The sequence below is a fragment of the Vipera berus genome (genome assembly GCF_964194415.1).
Source record: "Vipera berus genome assembly, chromosome: 2".
Lineage (NCBI taxonomy): Eukaryota > Metazoa > Chordata > Lepidosauria > Squamata > Viperidae > Vipera > Vipera berus.
In genome coordinates, this window is record NC_138203.1 from 217,048,899 (window position 1) to 217,070,828 (window position 21,930).

The 21,930-nt window shown below is 41.3% G+C and overlaps 2 protein-coding genes and 1 long non-coding RNA gene across 3 annotated transcripts; 2 read left to right on the forward strand and 1 right to left on the reverse strand.

Annotated features, from left to right (window-relative positions):
• Positions 1-145: 145 nt before the first annotated feature.
• Positions 146-3,571, forward strand: LOC308663636. Its single transcript, XR_014025457.1, has 3 exons — positions 146-180; positions 994-1,195; positions 3,372-3,571. It is a non-coding gene; the product is annotated as an uncharacterized lncRNA (long non-coding RNA).
• Positions 3,572-3,704: 133 nt separating this feature from the next.
• LOC308664154 (Fanconi anemia group D2 protein-like) lies at positions 3,705-7,517 on the reverse strand. Its single transcript, XM_081321173.1, has 3 exons — positions 7,510-7,517; positions 6,730-6,814; positions 3,705-4,830 (listed from the first exon to the last, which is right to left on the reverse strand). The coding sequence occupies exons 2-3, from the start codon at positions 6,794-6,796 to the stop codon at positions 4,658-4,660; spliced, it is 240 nt and encodes a 79-aa protein (XP_081177299.1). The 5' UTR covers positions 6,797-6,814; positions 7,510-7,517; the 3' UTR covers positions 3,705-4,657.
• Positions 7,518-7,651: 134 nt separating this feature from the next.
• On the forward strand, positions 7,652-21,362 carry EMC3 (ER membrane protein complex subunit 3). Its single transcript, XM_081315523.1, has 9 exons — positions 7,652-7,705; positions 8,519-8,720; positions 10,932-10,989; positions 13,582-13,675; positions 15,432-15,536; positions 17,111-17,192; positions 17,290-17,369; positions 17,920-18,002; positions 21,195-21,362. The coding sequence occupies exons 2-9, from the start codon at positions 8,566-8,568 to the stop codon at positions 21,321-21,323; spliced, it is 786 nt and encodes a 261-aa protein (XP_081171649.1). The 5' UTR covers positions 7,652-7,705; positions 8,519-8,565; the 3' UTR covers positions 21,324-21,362.
• The last annotated feature ends 568 nt before the right edge of the window (positions 21,363-21,930 follow it).

A 21,930-nucleotide genomic window follows, 5' to 3' on the forward strand; every position in this document is an offset into this window, starting at 1 on the left:
CCGTACAACACAGTCGCTGCACAACTTCGGCGCGCGCTCCCCTTCCAGTTTTGGAATTCTCCCGCCAAACCGCCCACCGGGGGCGCTTTGGGATGATCTCACCAGTTAGGAAGCAGCCATTTTCTCGGGCACTTTAAGAGGACGTCAGTCGTTGATCCCGGAAGGCTGAAGGGGGACCAGGTTGGTGCTGAGAAGCGGGTTTCCGAAGGTCCTTATGTAGCGTGATGAGACAGTTTGGGGCTTCAGCCTCCCCATTTTCCGTATTTGGAAAGAAGGGGGTGCCTCCAAAAAGTGGGATGGTTCTGATTTAAGAAATAGGGATAAAATCATTTCCGTATGTCTTATGTTGTTTGTTCTTTTTAAAGTACCGAGGATCAAGCCCCAGGTACTTTGTTCTAGGTCAGGGGTAGGCAACCTCGGCTCTTTTATGACTCGTGGACTTCAACTCCCAGAATTCCTGAGCCAGCTATGCTGGCTCAGGAATTCTGGGAGTTGAAGTCCACGAGTCATAAAAGAGCCGAGGTTGCCTACCCCTGTTCTAGGTGTATGAAAGCGAACTATGATTATTTCGAGGAAAGGGAAAGACACGTACAGTAATGCAAGTTTAAAGACTTTGTCTTATCTTATTTCTTCTGCTTTAGAACCGAGTTCTTTATGTTAAAACTAGGACTGGAGCCTAGTATCTTTTTTTTTAAACGAACCCGTTTCTTTTAACTGCTCATCCTTTAACTTTATTTTTCACGTCCTCCTCTCCTGTGCAAATCTAAGCCATGCTGCCAGACTAGCATCTCCAGCGTGAGGTTTTTTTCCATAAGGCAAATGGGAAAAATAATATTCAAAGCTTTCCTGGCATCCCCCAAATCTTACTTTTCTTCTAGATTTTTGTTTAAATGGAAATTTTGTACATGTTTCTGGAAAAGTTATCAATGATAATTTCGTTTTGGGCTCCTTTTGGACTCATCAGTTATTATACCATTATTTATGATCTTTTAGAGATTAAATATTGAAGCTGGTGTGCATGACCAGAACTCTTCTTAAAAATGAGTGAGCCAGAACTGTTGTTGGATTCCAATATTCGATTATGGGTAGTGCTTCCCATAGTCTTCATCACCTTCTTTGTGGGGATGATTCGTCACTATGTATCCATCCTTCTGCAGAGTGATAAAAAGCTTACTCAGGAACAAGTGTCTGACAGGTAAATAGTTGACAAGTGTCTCTTTAAATAATTATAATAATATAATATAATAATATACCATGTAGATTGATTATAATACATGTTGCATGAGAATAAATAGAATGTTAGTGAAGAGTTCAACACTGATCATAGTGAAAGGTAAAGATTATGATAGCCTCTTTATTGTTTGTTTATACATTGATAAATGTACAAAGGATGATTGTGGTGCCATTAGGAGAGGTATTGCGTAGAGATGTGACCGGCAGAGGCTTGCGGAGCGCGGATCCAGCCTCCGCCGGCGGCAGAGGCTTGCGGAGCGCGGATCCAGTGGGGGGGAAAAGCCCTTTAGCAGGATTTGCCTGCATGCCGGCGGAGGGTGGATCCACGCTCCGCAAGCCTCTGCCGCCGGCTGGATCCGCGCCCTGCCGCCGGCAGAGGCTTGCGGAGCGCGGATCCAGCCTCCGCCGGCGGCAGAGGCTTGCGGAGCGCGGATCCAGTGGGGGGGAAAAGCCCTTTAGCAGGATTTGCCTGCATGTCTCAAGTGCTACCTAATGTGCTTTCAGCCTCAGTCGGCCACTCCACATTGTAATCACGAAGGTAGCTCTCTAACGGAAAGGGAAGGGAAGGGAAGGGAAGGGAAGGGAAGGAAAGGAAAGGAAAGGAAAGGAAAGGAAAGGAAAGGCCACCATCTCTCCTCTGCCGCTCGCTCTCGCCGCTCCAGCCCTGGCGAGCCAAAGAGACGAAAGGCCCCGAGCGATAGGAAGGGGATCTCTGCCCTAGAGCGGGAGGGGGGAGGGAAAGGGGGGGGAGGAAAGGCCCGATCGCTTTGTGTTGAGCTGGTTCAGCTCAGCCGGACTAGGCGGGGCTGCGGCTCCCAGCTGATGCCGCTGCCGCCATCCAAGTCCGGCCGGCAAGAACTTTTTTTCTCCCCGCCCCGCAGTGACGAGTAAAGCGCGACTTACTTCCTCCTCCATGCCCACGTCGCCTTCTCGCCCAACAATCCCAAGTAAGGGGCGGCCTCAGAAAGGGGCTCTAACTTTCCCCTACCGCTCGAACTTATCTTGGAGAGGAAGGCAAAATCGGGAGAGGGAAGAAGAGCGAGGACTGGAGCAGCGCTTGCCCGGCTTCTCTCCCCTGCAGGGAGCGGCGGGATCGGTTCCGCCTCCACCATGTTCTCTCTCGAGAGCCTTGTCCCACCCGCAAAACGCCAGTGCCGCCGCCGCCGCCCCCTTCCTAGCCAGCCCTCAGCCGCTTCACAAGCACCCGTTGCCGGCCCAGTTCTATCAGACCCGCGCGGCGCCGCACGTACTCCGTTTACACGGCCCCCGTACTTCCCCCACACGTCCCTTCTCCCGCCTCCTTCCCATAACGGCCTCTACCTACCGGACGGTGCCTCAGCTCCCCGTGTCCGCCGCCGCCGCCACCCTGACCAAACCCTCTCTGCCTGCGCGCGCCCTCCCTCCCTCCCTCCTTCCTCTCTGTCTCTAGCTGGGCGAGGCTTCCAGCCGTCGCCGTGACGCTGCACGCCCAGCTTCTCTCTGATTTCTCTGGCCCAGTCCAGTGATGCTTGAGAGGAAAAAAAAAGCGAGCGGGCGGGCGAGGGAAAGGCAAGAATGACCGCTTTGTGTTACCTGCCATGAAACCAGTCCTTGCAGGCGTCGCACTCTATCATGAAGCGGGTTACATCGTAGGGCAGCCAGGCAGCGGAAAGAAGCAGGCAGGCAGGGCGCGGAGGTCCGGAGACCTGCCGACGTTTGGGGAGGTTTGGGGAGGTGCGCGCACACCCCCCCAAACCTCCCCAAACTTCGGCAGGTCTCCGGACGGCGGCGGCTTGGGAGAGGTGCGCGCGATCCCGGAAGCACCGAAGCCTCGGCCGCGCGCAAGTCCTCGGTAAGTTCTTTTTTTTTTGTTCACTGGAGTATAAGCCGAAGTGGATTTTTTCAGCCCAAAAAGTGGGCTGAAAAATTCGGCTTATACTCAAGTATATACGGTACTTATATGCTTTTGGTCTGCCCTCTAAAAGGTACATCAGTTTTCATTAGTACTTTAAGCCCTATCCCTATCCAAGCAAGTTCACGTACATCACCAGGAATTTTTCATTGCCACAGTAGCTAACTATAATTATGACACATTTGAGTGATAGTTTTCAAGCATCAAATAACTCTTTTCACTTACTTTGTTTCTTGATTTTGTGCAGGTATGCATGGTAGGAGACAATTCCTAAATTGATCTCTGTTTTCAATGTGGGAATCCAAGCCACTGATGAATTCTGCAACAATCTAATTTTTTAAAAGGGGCACAAAAAAGGAAGACTGAGAAATCATAAAAGTCATCAGTGCTTTTCAGCTCTTTGTTATGTGGACTGTAATAAATATATATCATATGATCAGGTTCATACCTGTGGATAAGAAGTGTGTTTTCTTAAGGCTTGATTCAACTTTTTCTGGAAAATTGCTCCATCTACAGCTACAAAAAAAGTATCAAGAGAATCATACATAAAAATACGTATCCACATCATATTATTCCAAAATGCCACCTTCCCTTGTCTTTAAACAGCTCCATAATAGCTGGCAGAAATCCAACAACATACGTTAATTATATACCTTTCAAGAAGACCTGTCTTGTGTCATCTTGCATCCAGTCAAGACAAGAAGCTTTTGCTTTTCATCTCCTGATTCACTGAATTTGGTTGTCATGCAGGTGATAAACAAGATCATACTAAGATAATAATGACAATCCTAACTAAAAGAGCACTGCATCTATTGAATTTCTATCTTTGCTACAACTGTTGAGAAGGCATAAAAACTCTGTCAGTAAATTGTTACATGCCTGAAACCTTTATGCTTTATTAATAGTTGCCAAGAACGTAAAATATATAAAGTATCCAAGCTGGATTCTCTATAAACAATTTTTCCCTTCTGATGTTTCTTCTATGCAGTCTCCAAAATGTGTTTTACAAATTCTTATATAGTATACAATAAATCCAATGGACAGAAAATCATATTAAAATAGATGGCAGTGTCATCTTCTTTAACAAAGGATAGGTTTTGACATTGACGGTGACAGGTTAAAGACAACTGTACAGCATGTTTTTTTCTCTTTGCAAAAATATTCTCAGTAAATATGTTCAAACATAGGAAGAACTGCAAGATTTCCAGAAATATTATCAATGGGGGGGGGGAATTGAAATGCTGGCAAGAACCAATAGACTGGGTTTCCCAAAAGTAATAAGGCAGTCAAAATTTGGCTATAAATCAGGAAAAAAATAATATATTTAAATGTAATATAATGTATGTCCAAGACATAAAAACACAAAGTAAATTAATCATTATCATCAATTTTGGTGATGGATATTTATTTCAAATACAACGGAAATCCTTCCTGCTCATGACTCAAAAGTGTTCAAGAAAAAAAAAAGAAAAAAAGAAAAGAAAAAGGATTTCCCTCTCTTCCCCAGATTTTCATATCTAACAAGTACTCCGTTTACCAAAGAAGCACAGCACAACAAACAATACCTATTTCATTCTGTTTTTCTCCTGATTTCAGTGTAATCCCTGCAGTCTTAAGAAGATGCCCAAAAACATTATTGCTTTCTATATTATCATCATCTTGTGGAACAGACTTTTTCTTTCCAGAGGTTCGAGGCCTTTTTGTTTCTAATAGGGAAACATAAGCAAAACGAACATTGGGATTAACGTGGAATCACAACAGCTAAATGCAAAAATTAACATTCAGGTAAAAAAGTTATCTCATTTTTTGTTATCTCTGCCTTGAAAAAGCAAAGCAAGGGATTGCAAAACACTTTCTGACAGGCCAGTTGTAGATACCAAAGAGGGAAAAGAAAATAGTTCTGCTTTATACGCATCTAAGAATAGGTCTGTATAATGTGATCATAACTGCTGGACGTGATGCGCATAATGAATTAAAACAAACTCAATGGGACTTAAACTTTTTTTTCCCTGAATTGCATTCTCTATTACACTAGGTCTGCTTTTGTCAGAACTCTCAACATGACTTTATCAAGAAGTTTATACATTCAAATTAAGTTTATTATATCTACATTGTGGACATTATAGAAGGATAGATGTGCTAGTCTATATGGTGCCAAAATATCAGGAATCTGGTAGTATATTTTTTTGATTAACAAATGTTAGAACCCAAAGTACGGATCTGTTACACAGATGACACTTTTGCCATACTTAAAAAGGGCCAATTACAGAATGCACGCAAAACCATCAGCAACATCTTCAAAGGAATAAAATTCACTAGGGAAAGAAGAAAACAACACATTACCCTTCCTGGTTATCCTCATAAGCAGAGACAGTAATGACAAATTAGAAACTCGAGTGTATCATAAAATAACTTACAGCAACCAAGTGCTCCACTATGAAAATAACAACTCAACCTTCCACAAGAGAAACTGTAAGAATAAGCAAAACACATTGCAGCAACCTGAACATCAGAAAATGGAAAGAGATCATCTATACAATATCTTCCAACAAAATGGACATGCACACAACTTCATTGTCCCTGACCACTTAACCCAACACAGCACAAGTAACACAAGCTGTGAAAAAGGTAATACTGCCATACATCAAAACATCTCAGAAACCACCAACAGACTATTACCACAGCATGGCATCACCAGAGCACACAAACCAACTAAAGCCCTACGAAATATCCTAAGTAAACTAAAAGACTCATCAGCCCAGAAGAAAAAACAGGAGTCATCTACAGCATACAGAGTAAGGACTTCAAAAGCCACCTTGTAGGACAAACAGGCAGAAGACTAGCAGATCGTATCCATGAACAATTAGCAATCAGAAGACATGATGAAAACTCCTTAATTTCACAACACATGGACAAACCTAATCATAATTTCAACTGGGAAACTTTGAGTATCCTACACCAAGCCAAGTCCAAAAACACCAGAGAATTTCTGGAAGCCTGGCACTTAGACAAATCAGCCATCAACAGGCATATAGCTATGGTGGTGCAGTGGTTAGAATGCAGTACTGCAGGCTAACTCACTGCTCACTGCCAGGAGTTTGATTCTGACTGGCTGAAGGTTGAGTTGACTCAGTTTTCCATCCTTCCGAGATCAGAAAAATGAGGATCCAGATTGTTGGGGGCAATATGCTGACTTTGTAAACTGCTTAGAGATGGCTGTAAAGCATTATGAAGCAGTATATACAGTAAGTCTAAGTGCTATTGCTATATAAACTTTATGGAGCATGGATGTCCTCAAACACTGCAACTGCAACAACAGTGTTTGAGGATCTATGTTTGTAACTGAGCAGTATAAAATTCTATAATAAATAAATAAAATAGATATTTGAAAATTTATTTTTGATATTACTGCTTTGGGAATTTACTGACAGCCTACAATTAACTTTTCATATTCATTGCTTATGATGTGGAGGAAAAGATATTTCAAGTGAGAAAAAAAGCTTGCTCTTGTTGCTGTTCTTCACAGTTCTAAAAGCAATAACATTCCTTTGCTTAATGTCCTGGGCAAAGGGATTTCATATAAGAATGGTTCCATCTGTACATACTTGGTAATTCTTCTATCAGATTTTCACTGAAGGCATGGGGTTTGAACAATCTCCGTTTTGAAGCCATGACAGGTACTGATGTATCCTAAATCAAGAATATTAGGTGAAAATTAGAGACTGGCTGAAGAATACATGCTTTTATATTAAGATATTGCAAATAATTGTGTAACAAATCAATTATAGACATAAAATTGCATTGCAGCATGATGAATTCATTTAAAAGATGTATTAGTATATATATTTATATTATTACATATTATAAGTGTCAAAAGGAGCTACTGTAATCATCTGCAGTGTGTATATCATAGCAGGCATATATGATTAAGATAACCTAAATAATTTTCATGAACACAATTAAATACAACTTGTTGCTGTCAGAATGCTTGCTGAAGTTTCCAGCCATTCCACTGTTTCCCTCTCACCCAGGAGGCTGTTTGGAAGATGATGAGCCTACATTTTGGATTTTTGTTGGGTAGGAGTAGGAGTTGGGGGATACTTTTATGCCTAATTTCAACCACACTGATTCTTTCCTTTCGATCCCGGGGAGGAGGGGGCAATAATTCTGCTGGAATGAAGCTATTGAGGTAATGAGAAGGGTGTTTATTTCTTAATAGTTGTAGCGTTTGTATCTCTTCTTTCCTTTTCAAGTCACTTCATTCTGTCGTCTCCCTTCCCCGACTGATTGCGATCCTGCCAGAAGAAGCGAGGCTCCTAAAGCAGGCATTCCGCCCTGACTAAACCAAACAATCGCAGTTCCCGCGCGGATTGCTTATTGCTTACCAACGAGGAGCAACTACCGTACAACACAGTCGCTGCACAACTTCGGCGCGCGCTCCCCTTCCAGTTTTGGAATTCTCCCGCCAAACCGCCCACCGGGGGCGCTTTGGGATGATCTCACCAGTTAGGAAGCAGCCATTTTCTCGGGCACTTTAAGAGGACGTCAGTCGTTGATCCCGGAAGGCTGAAGGGGGACCAGGTTGGTGCTGAGAAGCGGGTTTCCGAAGGTCCTTATGTAGCGTGATGAGACAGTTTGGGGCTTCAGCCTCCCCATTTTCCGTATTTGGAAAGAAGGGGGTGCCTCCAAAAAGTGGGATGGTTCTGATTTAAGAAATAGGGATAAAATCATTTCCGTATGTCTTATGTTGTTTGTTCTTTTTAAAGTACCGAGGATCAAGCCCCAGGTACTTTGTTCTAGGTCAGGGGTAGGCAACCTCGGCTCTTTTATGACTCGTGGACTTCAACTCCCAGAATTCCTGAGCCAGCTATGCTGGCTCAGGAATTCTGGGAGTTGAAGTCCACGAGTCATAAAAGAGCCGAGGTTGCCTACCCCTGTTCTAGGTGTATGAAAGCGAACTATGATTATTTCGAGGAAAGGGAAAGACACGTACAGTAATGCAAGTTTAAAGACTTTGTCTTATCTTATTTCTTCTGCTTTAGAACCGAGTTCTTTATGTTAAAACTAGGACTGGAGCCTAGTATCTTTTTTTTTAAACGAACCCGTTTCTTTTAACTGCTCATCCTTTAACTTTATTTTTCACGTCCTCCTCTCCTGTGCAAATCTAAGCCATGCTGCCAGACTAGCATCTCCAGCGTGAGGTTTTTTTCCATAAGGCAAATGGGAAAAATAATATTCAAAGCTTTCCTGGCATCCCCCAAATCTTACTTTTCTTCTAGATTTTTGTTTAAATGGAAATTTTGTACATGTTTCTGGAAAAGTTATCAATGATAATTTCGTTTTGGGCTCCTTTTGGACTCATCAGTTATTATACCATTATTTATGATCTTTTAGAGATTAAATATTGAAGCTGGTGTGCATGACCAGAACTCTTCTTAAAAATGAGTGAGCCAGAACTGTTGTTGGATTCCAATATTCGATTATGGGTAGTGCTTCCCATAGTCTTCATCACCTTCTTTGTGGGGATGATTCGTCACTATGTATCCATCCTTCTGCAGAGTGATAAAAAGCTTACTCAGGAACAAGTGTCTGACAGGTAAATAGTTGACAAGTGTCTCTTTAAATAATTATAATAATATAATATAATAATATACCATGTAGATTGATTATAATACATGTTGCATGAGAATAAATAGAATGTTAGTGAAGAGTTCAACACTGATCATAGTGAAAGGTAAAGATTATGATAGCCTCTTTATTGTTTGTTTATACATTGATAAATGTACAAAGGATGATTGTGGTGCCATTAGGAGAGGTATTGCGTAGAGATGTGACCGTGCATTTGGTTTTGAATGCAGCATCACAACTCTGTTGTTGGCTGAGAACATAAATAATTTATGGCAGGTATTAAATACAGTGAAAATCAATATATTGAAAGCCAAAGTAATTGGCATGTCAGGAGAAATATGCAAATAGATTGAATGTAGTGGAAATGGAGATTTTTAAGATGTGTATGTAGTAAGATAAATGATAAGATCAAAATTGTATTGGTGTTGAATAAACATAGACTCAATATAAAGTGAGTGACAGTACAAAAGAAGCGTGGTTGAGGTGATTTGGTCACATAAACAGAATGGTTGAAGATCAGTAGCAAAACAGATAATTGAAGGAAGATGAAGTTGAGACAGAAAGAGATGAGTGAAAAAGTTCTGTTTGGATGGAGTTAATGCAGACTGAACAAAAAGAGAAAAATGAAAATTTAAGGAACAAAATACAGTGCATGTAGTCCATGAGTTGGACTTATTTTGGAACAATTTTTGCAGTGGATGTTAAGCAAATCACCAGACACCACAAGCAAATCCTGAAAATTCCCCAGTGGGCGTATTTTGTTGGAAATCAGCAGAAAAGATTGCAGGGATCAAGTGACCATAGGATACTCCCAGCTATTCATAATGTAAGCCAGTTGCCAAGCGCTCAAAGTGCAGTAACATCATGCAACAGTGGTAAATGCAAATATAGGTTGTAAGTCACTTTTTCCAAGCTGTCATAATTTTGAATCATGATTAAAACAAATGGTTGTAAATTGAGGACTGACTGTATACAAATCAAAGTATGGCAAGTACAGTCTTCCAATGTAGAAAATTATGGATGGAAGAGATATAGTGAAGGATGGTAATGTAAAATGATTGAACCTCCAGACTTCTGGAAGGGAAAATTGAGTTTTGTTACATGGATTTGTTATATCTGGTGCAAAACAAATTTTACATTCCACAATAGGAACATTATATCAGTTTTCAACTATGGAAGTAATAGTATGGACTGGGGACATATTGCTATCTCAGGATCTGGATGATTTGTTATCATTGAAAGAAATATGAGTTTTGCTTCATAATTTTGAATTCTGCAGACTATCAAGTCATCTGCTTAGCTGAAGCTAACACATGAGCAGGTCATGCAGTAAGACAGTGATTCAAAACATATAACCAAGTGTACAATGCAATGAAAGAAAGAAAGGAAAAAAATCCAATTTTGACAGTGGTTTAGGACTCTAGGTGTAATTTGTGGCAGAACTAAAAATGATAATTAATGTTGGAAATCCTTAAATATTACTGAGTAGTTGCCATTGGATAATGGTGTGATGTATGTGAGAGAAATCACCAATTATAGGAAGCACTCAGGTGTTACTGCACCTAAAGGAAATGCAAACTATTCCTATTTCCTAATGGCTTATTGCAGGGGTAGGCAACCTTGGCTCTTGCTCAGGAATTCTGGGAGTTGAAGTCCACGAGTCATAAAAGAGCCAAGGTTGCCTAACCCTGGCTTATTGCAAGCTGAACTGCTATTCATCAAATAAAGGAAACAGGCACCAAACCTCATTGCTGTTTATATGTTAGTAAGGATCTAGATATGATTTGATTTCCATAAAATAGCAGATTGTTTCATAACTGTTGAGCTCTACCTTTGGATGTTTAAGGCTTGTGTTATCTTAAACATAAAACTTTACTGTGTATGGAGGATGCAATTCATGAAGGCATTATTAAAGGTAAATATAAAACATTGTTTGACATAATGGTGTCAGCATGAAGGAATTAAATAGCTCTCAGCTAACACACTGATAGTGAAATATTGCTCCATGCATTTCCTTAATATTTTCAAGATGATGTTATTTTGTAAATGAAAAATAGTCTTGTTAATGTTATTAAGATATTTTCCCACAGTTTGCCCAAATCTAACACATAAAAGTGCATCTTTTTGCTGATTTCTTGTTTTCTTTCTTATTTTACGTAATGGCCTTGTTTTATTTCAGCCAAGTTCTCATTCGAAGTAGAGTCCTCAGAGAAAATGGAAAGTACATTCCAAAGCAGGTATGTAAGAGATTCCTATTTGTGAAATTGTTATTACTGTGTGTTGAAATTAAAGGCTATTATGTATGTTTGCCTGACTGACTAAACCAGATCTGCCACTAATCATAGTTGTGGCACTAACTGTGATTCCTGTGGCAAATGATATAAGAAATCCATCCAACTCCAGTTGACCAGTTCCTGTTCAATTAGCCAATGTTCCAGCCATCATTGTAATTAGCTAGATATCATTACTAGAATTATTACTGTTTTAATTTTTTTAGACTGGTTAGTTAAAAATACCAATGAAAGTCAGAACTTCCCTGGGATACTTATTCCCAGATTTTCATATCCTTTCATATTTAACAACCAACAGGGAGTGAAAACTAAATCTGGATCATCAGAAATCTTGCATCAAAAAATAAACACATTATGTGGCTAGTTCTGCCTGTTGGCTTTATATTTAGAAATCATATGAGAGAAGATAACAATTGATTCACATCCTTCATCCTTGAATTTATTTTTGGAGCACAGTAAAGCACATAGGAAAACTCTATTCCCAATGAAAGTTAAATTAGGGTTAGAGTTAAACTTCCTTGAAGTCAGGGCCAAAAACTGACATCAGCTTAAATTTGCAAAGGCTCTGGCAAGTATGTGTGGGTGGCTCTTTTATGTTTGGATTTATTTGCGGACTATGATAAAATGCTTGGGAAAATCCCATTAATTAAACTGGGATTAGGTTCGGGATTAGGCTTCTGAAATCAGGGCTAAAAACTGATGTCAGGATTATTATTCACAGAGGGTCTAGGGAAAGTGAGGGTCACAGCTTTTCATTGAGACTTACTTGTAAGCACAGTAAAATGCATGGGAAAAAGCACTCCCAGTGAAAATTAAAATAGGATTAGGGTTAGGCTTCCTTAAAATTAGAGCCAATAGCGACATCAGTGTTAGATATACAGAGTGTCTCTAAGAAAAGTAAGGGTGACAGCTTTTTGTTTGGACTTAAAATTAAAGCTTTTCATTCCCATTTAAACTAAAATTAGGATCAGGGTTAGAGTTAGGGTTAAGCTTCCTAGAAGTCAGGTCTGACAACTGGCATCAGGGTTAGATTTGTAGAGGTTCTCTAAGGAAAGTAATGATGACAGTTTTTGGAACTTTTGTGGACCTTGAGAAAATACATGGAAAACCCCATTTCCAGTGATTATGATTTAGTTTATGATTAGGATTAGGCTTCCTGGAAATCAGAGCCAGTACTAACATCTGCACCAACTGCACTGGTGGCGCAGTGGTTAAAATGCAGTATTGCAGGCAAACTCTGCCCACAGCCTGTAGTTCAAACCTGACGGTTCAAGGTTGATCGAGCCTTTCGTCCTTCTGAGGTCTGTGAAATGAGGACCCAGATTGTTGGGGGCAATATGCATATATTGCTTCTACATTGTAAACCACGCAGAGAGTGCTGTAAAGTGCCGTGGGGTGGCATAGAAGCCTAAATGCTGTTGCTATCAGAGTTAAGAAAGGGAGGGTGACAGTTTTACATTCAAACTTATTTTGAACTTCAGTGAAATGCATGGGAAAATTATATCCCCAATGGAAATTAAACTAGTGTTAGGATTAGGTTTGGAGTTTGGGTTAGGCTTCCTTGGAGTCAGATCAGAAAACCGACATTCATAGAAGTTCTCTGTGGAAAGAGGGTGATAGCTTTTCATTTGGACTTATTTGGGGACCTCAGTAAAATGCATGGGGAAGTCCCATTCCTAGTGGCAATTAAACTAGGAATAAGCTTTGGGTTATGCTTTTTTGAGGTCAGGGCCTCAAAAATCAACACCAGACTTAGATTCACAGAGGCCATTAAGGAAAATGAGGGTGACCACTTTCCGTTTGGACTTATTTTTGGACCGCAATAAAATGAATTGGACGATTCTATTCTGAGTAATTAAAGAAAAAAAGATATTGATTGCTTTGAGATTATTCTTAGAACATCAGTTCTCAGCAAGATTAAATATACTTCAATATCTTTAAAAGGTAATGTGTTTCTATTATTAATATGCACATCCAGGCCCATGGGGCAATCACATCTGACATCTGCTAATTTAAAATGCTGAACTATCAAAAGTAGGGGATGATTGTGCAGCCTTTTGTACTTCGGTTGTTTAGAAGGCAGTTATATATTACTAACTGTAGAACTGGGAACACCATACATTTTGAAAGATGTAATTAGCTGCTTTTTCGTTTATGCTGTGTATAAACTGAGTGTCAAATAACATCATCAGTATCAAGAAAGAGGGGGGGGGGAAATGTGAACCAATGCAACAAGGTTATGTTGAAAACTATGGAGATGACCTTTAAGTCCAGGAAACAACCTGTGAGATAGGCCAGATCAAGAAAGAGACTTCCCTCCCATCTGGAGGTATGCTATCTTTATATAGTTTTCCTTATTCACAGGTCTTTCACTTCTTCATTCTAGCAAGGGCTTATATTTTCTGTTAGCATATCTACACACTCTTCCTGTCATACTGGAACATAGTTTTACAACCTTCCCCTAGCATCCACATTCTAGTCATTCTGTTGTGAGATTAAACCCAGTCTTTGATAAATGTTGTCTTTTTTTCCCTACAGTCATTTCTGACACGGAAGTATTATTTCAATAATCCTGATGATGGGTTCTTTAAGAAAACTAAAAGGAAGGTAGTGCCTCCTTCCCCAATGACGGGTATGTAAGAAGCCTTCCTGAAATAGTTTTGTCAATGATATTAGAAACATTTAGTTTTGTTTCAGTCTTAGAAATAGCAATTAATCTGAGGGCTGATTTATTTAGAAAAATAAAACAAGCTAGATATCTTGCATGATGAGTCCTTCTTTCTGCTTTCGTTCTTGAAAATCCTGCAAGATCATCTGAAGAAGAGTGGTTTCCCTTTACTCATAATCTCTCTCTCTTCAAGCAGCACATAATACTAGAGCTCAGAACACTTTAAAATAACAGACATGGTTGAATGGTTCAGTAACTTACATTGTGATTGCTTTCTACTGTATGTCAGCCAAACGCAGACTATGGTTTAGATCAGGGGTGTCAAACTGCCAGCCCACCGGTTAGTTGCATCATACAGAGGCTGCGCCTATCCCAGCTCCGGCAATGTAAAAAAAGTAGCGTCATGTGACGTGGCGAGTTTGACACCCGTGGTTTAGATTATTTTATATACAGTCTGAAATGGGCTTGTTTCACAGTGGCATACTTCAGCTATAGTCTAGTTTGGCATTCTGATTTGCTGGTTCTCAAGCAGCCTCTATTGTCCTACCAAACAGAGAGATGCAAAATCGAACCATTCCATTGACAGCATTTCTGCCATTCTGGAATTCCACACATACAGGAAATTAACTCGAGTCCTAATTAATTGAAAAATCTTTTAGGTATGAGGCTCTGATCTCAGTGGCCATATTTTTTCCTATCAATTTAAAATTTAAATGAATTAAACAGTAAATGTCAGGGATATCTAACCTCCAGAAGAGTGTCGCTGGGGCCTCTTCTTTAGAGTAGTGAAGTAGTCTGTAGGATTGGCAGTGTAGTCAGTGTGACTGAAGCTAAGTTAAGCTCATTCTTTCAAACAAATGTAGTTAACTATCTTTTGTTTGAACTTCTGTATAATTGTTTTGAAAGAATAACATGTTCCAGGTTCTTGAATGGGATCAATTTGGAGCAGTTTGTACAATTTCAGATTCTGATCCTAACAATTAAGACTTTGCTACCATTTACTGTTTTGAAAGCTACTCTGCCCCATTCATGTCCTTAGGATGAAAGACAATTAAAAAGAACAACTGAGATCTATTAATTTTTGTATGTACCTCTTAAGGTTACTCATACATTACTCTTTATTTTTAAACAAATTAATTTTAAAACAACTCCAAATGAATTTAGGCTAAAAACAAAATAAGTAAAAAAGAAAAACCACTTATTAATTTTAGTGAAATAAATTCACAGGCTGTTTATAAAAGATGCTAAAGCTTTTCAGTGTTGGGCCTGGTGTACCCGGAGAAATTTTAAGAGATATTGAGAATATTTACAAGAAGAGTAGACTATAGATAGGCCTACAGGCCAGTCATTCTCAAAAAGCAAATTTAAATACTATTTAATTAAATTATTTGATTTTTATCCTAGTGTTCATTCAAGACCTCAAGACAGTGTACCTAGCCACTCCCTCAATTAACTTTTTCCCACATAAGAATTTTAATCTGTGGGGTAGATTGTCCTGAGAGTGAGTGATCCAACATCAACCAGTGACCTTCTATGAGTTGAGGGTGGGCTACTCTTAACACTTTAATCATTGTACCACACTGGCTTGCTAAATATTAAAATGAAGATTAAGCCAGGGTGATCTTTTGTTTCCTTCTGTTGTTGTATTCAGAGCTTTTCAGAAATCCAGCAGTGAAGGCAAACTGTTGTATATTCACCTTAACGTTCATTTGCCTTGCAGATCCTACCATGCTGACAGATATGATGAAGGGGAATGTAACAAATGTATTGCCTATGATTTTAATTGGTGGTTGGATCAACATGACCTTCTCAGGCTTTGTCACAAGTGAGTGTCAATCTAGGGTTCCAGACCTACACAGTCAGAAACCTTGCGATACTTTGCATGCAGATGTGGCATTCTAGAGATCCTCTGCAATGTGGGGGGGGAGTTCGATTTTTTATTAATTAAGTACCATCGTGTCAGTATCAACTCTTAGGAACTACGTAGATTTTTTTCAGTCCCTAGCCTGGTCTCAACTCTGCACCCACTACCCCTGTAACTGAATCCATCCACCTTGCTGATGGTCTTCCTCTTTCTTTCCACCCTTCCTAACGTTAGAGTCTTCACATAGTTCAGACATGTCAAACACAAGGCCCGGGGGCCGGATCCGGCCCGCGAAGTGGTTTCATGTGGCCCGCGACGCCATCCTGGAAACAGTGAGGGAACAGCCCCCACTGCCTTGGCCCTGGCCCAGAGACCCTCCTCCTGCCAGAGACCCTCAGATCTGTCCCACTCCTGCCCAGGCCCCCATAGGCACCCTTGATGCGAACAATGTAGAGCTGGCCACGCCCACCCAGTAGGCCATACGCACTCTAGCCACACCCACCCAGTAGGCCACGCCCACCTAGGCCATACCCACCTGGCCCCCTGAGGGCAACCGCAATGCTGATGCGGCCCTCAATGAAATTGAGTGTGACACCCCAATCCAAAGCATGATAATTGGAGCATTTGTGCTTGAGTGAAAATTTTGGTTTGATTTATTGGATGATACTTTTGTTGTTAGGGACGCGGTGGCTCAGTGGGTTAGGACACTGAGCTTGTCGATCAGGAGGTCGGCAGTTTGGTGGATCGAATCCCGAGTGCCGCGTAGCAGAGTGAGCGCCTGTTACTCGTCCCAGCTTCTGCCCACCTAGCAGTTCGAAAGCACGTAAAAATGCAAGTAGACAAATAGGGACCACTATGGTGGGAAGGTAACAGCGTTCCGTGCGCCTTTGGCGTCTAGTCATGCCGGCCACATGACCACGGAGACGTCCTCGGACAAGCGCTGGCTCTTCGGCTATGAAACGGAGATGAGCACCGGCCCCTAGAGTCGGAAACGACTAGCACGCATGTGCGGGGGAACCTTTACCTTTACCTTTTACTTTTGTTGTTATTGTTTGGGCTATGGGAGCCTTGGATAAATCGTTATTTGTTAGCTTTAATTTTCTTCTTTGAAACAAAAATAGCAACTTACACTGGGATTGCTTTATGACTTAGAACATGGTAAATATCAGGAAAGATGTCCTTTCTTTTGGAAGTAATTGGTGTTACACAATTTATCTTGCTGTGCTCATTTGCCAATACTATACACTAGTCAAAATGCTTCTGCTTTGTTCTTGTATTCATTTGCACTTTTCCTGATAGTATATGTGCAGTACTTGTTAGTTTAATTTGCTTTGTTTTTGGAGTTGTTTATATTTAGTGCATTTCCTCTGCTAACTCTTTTTTTTATCTTGCCTTTCTGTTTTTCAATTTCCCATTATTTTTGTTTTTCAATTATTGAAAGTTGTGTTTTAAGCACCTTCTCATAATATGTCTCCTTTTGTAAGGCAAGATGCCATACAGAATAGTTCTAACACTTGTTTTTAAACTTTTTGCAGCAAAAGTCCCCTTTCCTCTGACATTGCGTTTTAAACCAATGCTGCAACAGGGTATTGAATTGCTTACTTTGGATGCATCTTGGTAAGAGTTTTTCATTGTTTGACCTTATTTGAAGCGGTTCTAGGATCTTATACATGGGGCCCTTATTATTTAAATAACAATTTCTTTGATTTATTAGGGTAAGCTCAGCTTCTTGGTATTTTCTAAATGTCTTTGGACTTAGAAGCATTTATACCCTCATTCTTGGCCAAGATAATGGTAAGTTATTTTCTGTACATTTAAATTAAAACTTTTACAAAGAGACAAGAGAAAATTTGAATCACATGTTGCTACTGTTTCCTCAGAAGATTACTAATCTGTTACCTTTTGAATGAGTCATGAGCTGGCATAAATTACATCCATTCAAGGAAATACTTGCTTGTAGCTTTAATTCAAAAGGATTGTGAGAAATCGATTCGTATATACTGTGCAATTTGGAATTCTTAACTATTATTTTTCTCTCCTAAAAAGGTTTCTCATTGCTGACTCTCTTTGAAATAATTTTAGTGTTAAGATGGCAAATCAAATTGCTCATGTTAGTATCCGCTGCAAATTAAAATGTTCTTTTTTAGCCCTAGTTAAATGTAAAGCTTTTTATATTCACTTTAATGCTGAAGAAAACTGAGCCTGTTGTTTATACATAATTGGCCAAACACTGAAAGGCTATTTCATTACTTACAGAAATGAATGCTTTTTTATCATTTTCTGAAAAGTCTTCTTTATTAACGTAGAGCATACTATAATGATCCACTTGTTTTCATATTTGTAGCTGCTGATCAGTCCAGAATAATGCAGGAGCAGATGACAGGAGCAGCCATGGCCATGCCTGCAGATACTAATAAAGCATTCAAGGTACAAGACTTTTTGAAGTTCTTCAAATCATAGGTAACATTTCCTTGAATGTAGATTGGAAATGCTTTTAAAGAAAGAATAGCTGCAGAGCGTGCATGGTAGGAATGCTTGCTAAATAATTCTCTAGAATAGGGTTGTTGTTTTTTAAGATTTTCTTTCAGGACCCTTTCCCACTTTTAAAAATTATTGAGGATCCCAAAGAGGCCTTTCTTTGCATGGGTTATATTTATCAATATTCACAGTTTCACTGCTGGTACTGCATCTCATGATTATCTGACTGAATTTTACTTTTATTTTTCAACATAGGCTGGCAAATAATTTTGATTTCACAGACCCCTAAGAGGATCTGGGGGAGGGACCCCCAAAGGTCTTCAGACTATACTTTGGAAAACACTGCTCTAGACAATTATTGGATTAAAAATCCATATTCACATCTAGTGCTTTTTTAGCTATACTGAAGTTCTTTGGAAATGTATTGGCGTATTGTCAGTGAAGAGACCTTTAGCGTGAACTGCTTATGAACTGAGCATGTGTCAGAATATTCAGTTAATTCAGAGCAGCAAACAAGTTCAGCAAACTCGACCAGTGCTTTGGAGAGTTTGGACAGAAACTCACATGACTGAATTTGTTTTAAGTTGTGGACACAGTGGAAATATGAGGAATTTACTTGGTAATCTATAGAGCTACTTCAGTGTTTATTGAGAGAAAACAACCCAGAAGTCCCTATGAATCTTATTTGGATAAAAGTGATGTGTTATGCAAAATGTGGCTATGGTTATAATTTATTTATTTATTTATTTATTTATTTATTTATTTATTTATTTATTTTTGGGACTTATATGCCGCCCTATCTCCCAAAGGACTCAGGGCGGCTAACAACAATAAAAACAACAATACAAAAGTTAAAAGAAATTAAATAAACAGCCCCAATAAATAAGTTAAACTAAACAATTAAAAATTAAAAAACATTTTAAAAAAACCTGTCGTCAGTCCAGGTCAGCCTGATGAAAAAGGAAAGTTTTAAGGCCGCGGCGAAAGGACCGGAGATCCGGGGCCATCCGGAGCTCAAGGGGGAGTTGGTTCCACAGGGCTGGCGCTCCCACAGAGAAGGCCCTCCCCCTGGGGGGTCGCCAGCCGACATTGTCTAGCCGACGGCACCCTGAGGAGGCCCTCTCTGTGTGAGCACACTGGGCGATGGGAAGTCGTTCCCGGCAGCAGATGGTCCTGCAAATATCCTGGGCCTACTAGGCCATGTAGGGCTTTAAAGATAAGTACCAACACCTTAAATCTCACCCGGAAGACAACCGGTAACCAATACAGCTCATGCAGGAGGGGTGTAATATGGGAGTATCGGGATGCTCCCGTCACTACCGGCGCGGCCGCATTCTGCACCAGCTGGAGCCTCCGGGTGGTCTTCAAGGGCAGCCCCATGTAGAGGGCATTGCAGTAATCTATCCGGGAGGTAACGAGTGCATGAGTGACCGTACGTAGGGCATCTCGGTCCAGATGGCGCAACTGGCGCACCAGGCGAACCTGGGCAAATGCCCCCCTGGCCATGACTCCAATATGATCTTCAAAACTGAGTCGTGAGTCCAGGAGGACGCCTAAATTGCGTGCCTTATCAACGGGAGGTAACACCTCTCCTCCCATAACCAAAGATGGAACCTCTTGGACAAGTCGAGATGCCGGTACGTAAAGCCACTCAGTCTTGGCCGGGTTGAGCTGGAGCCTGTTCTTTTCCATCCAAATCCGTACCGCTTCCAGGCAACGGGACATCACATCAAGGGCATCGCTGGGTTGGTTCGGGGTGGAGATGAAAAGCTGGGTATCATCAGCATATTGATGATACCTCACCCCGAAACCACAGATGATCTCACCCAGCGGCTTCATATAGATGTTGAACAGGAGGGATGAGAGTACCGACCCCTGAGGCACCCCACAATTAAGGGGCCTAGGGGTTGACCTCTGCCCTCCTGCCAACACCGTCTGTGAACGGCCCGAGAGGTAGGAGGAGAACCACTGTAAAACGGTGCCTCCCACTCCCAACCCCTCAAGACGTCGCAGCAAGATACCATGGTCGATGGTATCAAAAGCCGCTGAGAGGTCTAATAGGACCAGGACAGAGGAATAACCCCTATCTCAGGCCCGCCAGAGATCATCCACCAGCGCAACCAATGCTGTCTCTGTGCTGTACCCGGGCCTGAAACCCGATTGGTATGGATCCAGATACTCAGTTTCCTCCAGGACCAAAGGGAGCTGCCGTGCCACCACGCTCTCAACAACCTTCGCAAGGAAGCAAAGGTTGGAGACAGGACAAAAGTTATTTAAAATAGCTGGATCCAAGGCAGGTTTCTTGAGGAGGGGCCTTACCACTGCCTCTTTCAAGGCGGCAGGGAAGCACCCCTCACTCAAGGAAGCATTAATAACTGCTAGGAGCCAGCCTCGTGTAACCTCCCGAGCCGCATAAACCAGCCAGGAGGGACACGGGTCCAACAAACACGTGGCGGCACTTAATTTCCTCATGATCCTGTCCACTTCATCCGGAGTCACAGGATCAAACTCTTCCCAAATATTATCGGCCAAACCCATCGCTTCCCCCTCGTCAGATACTGCCCAGTTGGAGTCCAAGCCAGCCCGAATCTGAGCGATTTTATCCACCAGATACTCACTAAACTCCTTGGCCCGTCCCTGCAAGGGGTCCTCTCCCGTCCCCTGATTTAAAAGGGAACGGGTCACCCTAAACAGGGTGGCCGGGCGGTTATCTGCGGATGCAATGAGGGTAGCGAAGTGAGCACGCTTCGCTACCTCCATTGCCACAAGATAAGATCTAGAAAAGAATCTTAATTGTGTTCGGTCAGACTCGGACCGACTGGATCTCCAAATGCTCTCTAGGCCCCTTCTCCGGCGCTTCATCTCCCGCAGGTCCACGGAGAACCAAGGAGCGCTTCTCCGGCGCTTCATCTCCCGCAGGTCCACGGAGAACCAAGCCTTGGCACCAACTGATATTTTGGCTAGGAAGATGACTGGTTAAATGTTCAGGCAGTTTTTAATAGGTTAATCATGGATTTATACCCAGCTGCTCAAATTTAGACTCCTAAGACGTGACATTGAACAATATTTGAAAAGAGCCAGTGTAGTAGCTATTTGGTGATTCCTGCTTGTCCTATCAGTGCTCTTTCTTTACCATTACAGACAGAATGGGAGGCTCTAGAACTGACTGACCATCAGTGGGCGCTGGAGGATGTTGAGGAAGAACTCATGGCTAAAGATCTCCACTTAGAAGGCATGTTTAAGGAAGAATTGCAGACATCCATGTTCTGAGGACCTTCATTTGGTCAGCATTAAATCAGTTATGTTTAATATCTGAAGTCTGTTCTTATTGATGACCAGAATAAATTTGATCAGAATGTCTGTGAATTATGTAGCTGCAGGCAAAAAGTCTTGCTTCAAGAGCCTCTTCTGAGACTGATGTTTTCTGAGTTATCTTAGAACTCGTGCTAATACTTCTTCTTTGGTCAAATGTAAACTACTAAACCTGTTACCCAAGCCAAACTCATTGGAAGAATTTATACGTTGTGGATAGCGGAAATGTATTAAGAGTTCAATACACTGCTGCTGTACCTGTTAAATGCCACCATTTTTGCAAAAGATGGTTTAATGCTGAAGTTCCTTGACAGGTAGGGCTTAGCTGCACTGCATTCGAGAAACTACCTATCCTTAAAGACTTGAATTTAGGTGGAAAGAGCATGCAGGTGTTCTCTCTGCTTGCTACCATATGGTTATCCAGATGTTCAAGTTACTAGAAAGTCTTGGAGCTTTGCCAAGAGCTGGATGAAGAGTCCCCTTTTCCTTTCTCATTTTTCTTCTGTCACCTAGGTAAACACAGTAACTGAATCCTGTTACCAAAATGGAAAGTAAATAAATTTCA

Bases quoted from the DNA above. Each gene is read 5' to 3' on its own strand.
- LOC308664154 (XM_081321173.1), bottom strand. From the start codon at position 6,796: ATGGCTTCAAAACGGAGATTGTTCAAACCCCATGCCTTCAGTGAAAAT. The intron at 4,831-6,729 runs GTATGTACAGAT...TTTCCCTATTAG, and splicing joins TCTGATAGAAGAATTACCAA to AAACAAAAAGGCCTCGAACC.
- EMC3 (XM_081315523.1), top strand. From the start codon at position 8,566: ATGAGTGAGCCAGAACTGTTGTTGGATTCCAATATTCGATTATGGGTA. The intron at 10,990-13,581 runs GTATGTAAGAGA...TTTTCCCTACAG, and splicing joins GAAAGTACATTCCAAAGCAG to TCATTTCTGACACGGAAGTA. The intron at 18,003-21,194 runs GTACAAGACTTT...TTACCATTACAG, and splicing joins ATACTAATAAAGCATTCAAG to ACAGAATGGGAGGCTCTAGA.